This window comes from Nestor notabilis, unplaced genomic scaffold (assembly GCF_000696875.1).
Source record: "Nestor notabilis isolate BGI_N333 unplaced genomic scaffold, ASM69687v1 scaffold213, whole genome shotgun sequence".
Lineage (NCBI taxonomy): Eukaryota > Metazoa > Chordata > Aves > Psittaciformes > Psittacidae > Nestor > Nestor notabilis.
Window position 1 is genome coordinate 18,465 of NW_009923070.1, and position 4,240 is coordinate 22,704.

The 4,240-nt window shown below is 50.1% G+C and overlaps 1 protein-coding gene across 1 annotated transcript in view; it reads right to left on the reverse strand.

Annotated features, from left to right (window-relative positions):
- DUSP28 (dual specificity phosphatase 28) overlaps nt 1–783 on the reverse strand; it is a 2,190-nt gene extending 1,407 nt beyond the window's left edge. Inside the window, exon 1 of the mRNA XM_010011925.1 lies at nt 721–783. Within this exon, the coding sequence (XP_010010227.1) occupies nt 721–783 (63 nt within the window). The remainder of the gene's footprint in view (nt 1–720) is intronic.
- Between the last annotated feature and the right edge of the window lie 3,457 nt (nt 784–4,240).

Sequence of the window (4,240 nt, forward strand, 5' to 3'; positions counted from 1 at the left end):
GCGTTTCCCCCCCCCCCCCCGCCAATGTGTATGGCTGCGCGGCCCTGCGGAAGGCTGAGCTCTGCTATATTTATCCCCACTGCACAGGCTTGGGCGTAAAGGCTTCAGGCAGGTCCTAGTGCCTGCTGGATCCTGAGAGCTGCATTTAAAAAGTTAAAACCACACTGAGACAATGGGATTTTTACAGTCCCTAGCCCTATAGCAGCTTCTTACAAGAAGCTAAAACCCCTGTCTTCATGAAATCACACAGAATGGTTGGGTTGGAAGGGACCTTAAAGTACATTTAATTCCAACCCCTTGCCACCGGCAGGGACACCTTCCCTCAGACCATGTTTATTCCACTAGCCCATGTTACTCAAAGCCCCATCCAACCTGGCCTCTTCCTTATCGGAAGGCTGCTGCTGGGGTCAGCGCTGGCACAAGATTGGTACAATGATGCAGTATGGCTCAGATCGCCTCCAGCTCAGCTCCGGATCATGTAGTGGCCCCTCACCTACAACAAAAGCCTATTTGAGTGCCCAGAAAATGATTTACCAGCCTGGCTAGATACTGTAGCACTAATCTTGCTGGACTTCAGCTAAATTGCTGGTGCAGTGCCAGGGCACGAGGGTGCTGACGTGCTAGAGCTGTGCAGGGTGGCGGGGAATGGGGCAAGGGCCCGGTCAGGGCAGTGCCACATCAACTGGTACCAGGTAGGTGCTGCAGGGCTGGTACCAGTACCAGCAGCTTCCTGGCAGATTGAGCACGTGGCCGAGCCTCTTGAGCAGTTTTCTGTGTGGCCATGACGCAAAAAAGGAGCTTGTGACCGATACTTGCAGCTGGCACGAAGATGAACCTGGGCTATCACGGCGCCAGGGCATGCACTAACAGGGCTGGTGTGAAACGCAGTGCCAGCCAGTCAGGGATCAGCCGGGAGGGATGAGGATGAGCTGCTATTCCAACACGGAGGGCGGGGAAGCTGATATGCTGCTTACCTGTCATCACTTGTGTCAACAAAGCCTGCCAGAGAGATGCTGGCTCTGGAGCAGAGGGACATGCCCCTCCTGCTGTGTGGCACCACCGCCCGTGGCTCGGTCCTCTGCCCCACTGCTTTGTTGGCCCAGCACCAGCCTGGAGAAAAGCTCACCAGCCTGAGGAGGCACTGTGAGGCTATGGATGTTTACTGGCTACCTGCCTGCAGCTGACTTGAGGACTTGCAGTCTCAAGCACAGCTCAAGATCAAACATCCCCATCACTGCGGCGACCCAGCCGTCTGCTTTGCTCACAGGTTAAGACTCTGCCAACACCTGCACTAGTACAAGGCCATGGTAAACAATTAGCACAACACTTAGCAATGAGAACTACCACGCGTGTTTCTGATTCCTCATAGTATTATGCCATGACTTTTTGCGCCTCTCTGTGAGGAAGAGAACATTTAGCATAGCACTTCAATGACTCAAATCAGGTTCACCTTGTCTCTGCACACATAACATCCATATGACCCTAGATTCCTTCCTGTGTTCAGGGCTGAACACAGACAAACCCCTACTGCCAACACTGACATCAGCCCATTACAAACCTTGTGGCTGAAAGCACGATTTCATTCCTTGGGACTCCTGACCTGGCCTTCTTAACAGAGAAAAAGAAAGAAAACACCAAATTCAGCTTACATGTAGAAGAAATAAAACTGCCCTGTAAATACAGATGTAAGTCTCCAGCCTTTTTATTTATACAAGGATTCAAAGAACATATTTCAACTTTAGATAAACAGTGCAAGAGAGTTACAAGTACCTTGGTAACAGAAAGAAATAGATAACTGTCCAGCTATGCCAATAAGTGAAATAATTCTTACTCCTGCAGATAGAAATGCATCTGTTTAAAGCAAAGGTGGACTTTAGATATTTTGCTATACCTTAGCCCCTACCAAGCCCACCGGAAAACAACAGGCAGCTTGTCATCTGTAAATGATAAGTAGCTGTGCTCTCAAAGCCTTTTGAGACCCTCGCCCTTAGTTAAAACATACACGTTATGGCACAAAAGAGCAGGCTGAAAGAGAGAGACACGTGGAAATCCCCTATTTCTGGTTCTCCCCTTCCCAGGGACAGGGTTCTTATTAATATTCTTCCTAGACCACTACCCCCTCCTTGTCCCTGTGAAGTACGAGGCCTTTCCAAACCATGACACCACAAATCACCACCTTGATAACATCAAAGCAAACATTCCTCCCCAGCTGCCCCCATTCCCCAGAGCTCCCCAGTCATGTAACCATCCCATGGCACCCACCAGGCTGCTGCTGTGGCTGCAGCCCTCAGCCAGCACAGCCAGGGGGCTGAAGGGCTTTGTCACAACGTTTTCCAGCAGGCAGTGGCCCAGGAAACGTCACTTATAAGCACTGAAAGGCCCCAGTCTGAGCACAGGCTCGGGCTTGACTTCAGCTTGTTGAGCTGTGCTAGCAGTTGCCTATCCATCACGTAACTATGGTTTGCTTTAGTTCAGAGCAATACCGAGTCGATACCTGGGGGCACTCGCCCATTTTGGTGGCATGGCCAAGCACAGCCCCAGGGCCACCGGATTGCAGAGGGTCAGGGAAACCACTTCAGGGTAACAAAGAGAACAGAAAACCTGGATAATCAGGAACCGACACAGGGCAGTGGTGCAGGCAGAGCGTGTGGAAGGGTACAGAATGAACCCAAGCAGACCCAGGACTGATGACAGGGGAAGCATCAACACCAACACCATGCGCCTCCTGGCATATAGTGGGAAGAGCCCTGGCACTGCCTGCGCAGACCTCAGGCTGCTGATGCTGCTCCAACCCCAGCTTGGCTCCAGGGGAATGAAGCAGTTGCCCTTGGGGCCTGGAGGGCACTGAAGCTTGACCTCAGGCATCAGGGTTTCTCCTGCATAACAGTTTGTATGGCATCCTTGAGGCTTTGCCTTATGAATGAATTAATTTGGACTAACAGGTTTTATCACTGTAACAGGACTGATAATTTGGGCTATTAAGTTGTTAAAATATTAACTGGATAGTTGGTAAATTCTTGGCTTCACGTTTAAGGTGTGTTCCCCTTGGGGCCAGTAATAATCTTTCGAGGGTAAGAGGCTGACAGCAAATGCTAACTGCACACAGCTGGGAACGACAAAGACTTTACTTTCAATCTCCCATTCTGCAAAGAATACTGACCTCGGCATCCATGCGTTAAACCTCTGGATGTGAAGGTTCTGCAGGACTGGTTGTGGGCATTTCTGTAACTGAAGGCTAAATTTATATTGGCAATTCTGGTTAAAACAAAGGACAACAGAAAGACAGGAACTCTTTAGAGCAGTAAAATTAATGTGGAACGTGCCATATTTCTAGAAGTAAATGTATCTGTATAAATCCATGACTTGTATCTATCCACTCCCGGGTTCTGATGGGTCTTAGTGGTGTTGTCTGTCCTTTAGCCAACATCCAGCATCCTGGCTTTCCTTTTTGAAACTGTCCCAGATCAGATCAGGCTCAGTCTTAAACAGAGGTGAGCACAAGGCAGAAAGGACATCAAGTCAGCAGCATTGGTCACTGTGACCTGGGGAAGCCAGTCAAAGCTGGCCTAAAATCGCTGCCTGGTTTGAGGTACCATCAACCCCAGGTGGGACCATCACCACAGGGATGACATGTCCCACCTGCACTGGTTTTTGATGTCAACCTTGCTCAAGTTCTCATCTTCCCTTAAATCACACATTCTAGAAACTGCTAATGTTAAAAATGTTTCTTTTGTTGTCGTCCCGTCCCCCCCCCGCCCCCGCTTTCTTAGAAAACAGCCAAACCCCAACTCCGTAACGTTTGCTCAGCCCAAAACCACATCTCCTCTGGTAGGTCAGGGGAGAAATGCTCAGACATTTGATGTGCAGACCAGTAAAGCAGGAGATCGATAGGCCTCTGCCCTCCCTCTCACCCACGGTACAAACACATTTGAAACTCAAACCCAACCCCTTATGAATGAAGCCCAACCCCACGGCAAGCTCTTGGCCAAACCAGTCACAGTGACTGCATTGTATCTATAACACCAGCTAAACCTACACCTCCAGCCAGTGCTTGCTGTACTCATCAGGTACAGAAGCCTTCTGGAAGCCCCAAAGCACAAAGCCCTACAAGCACTGACACTCCTACAGCTACGTGGGGATATTTATATCGTTCACTGGCCACCCCCAGCCTCAAAACCCATCACGGAGCCCACCCTACCAAGCATTTCAGGGTTAGGGCAGCCACCCGCGTGTCCCAGAG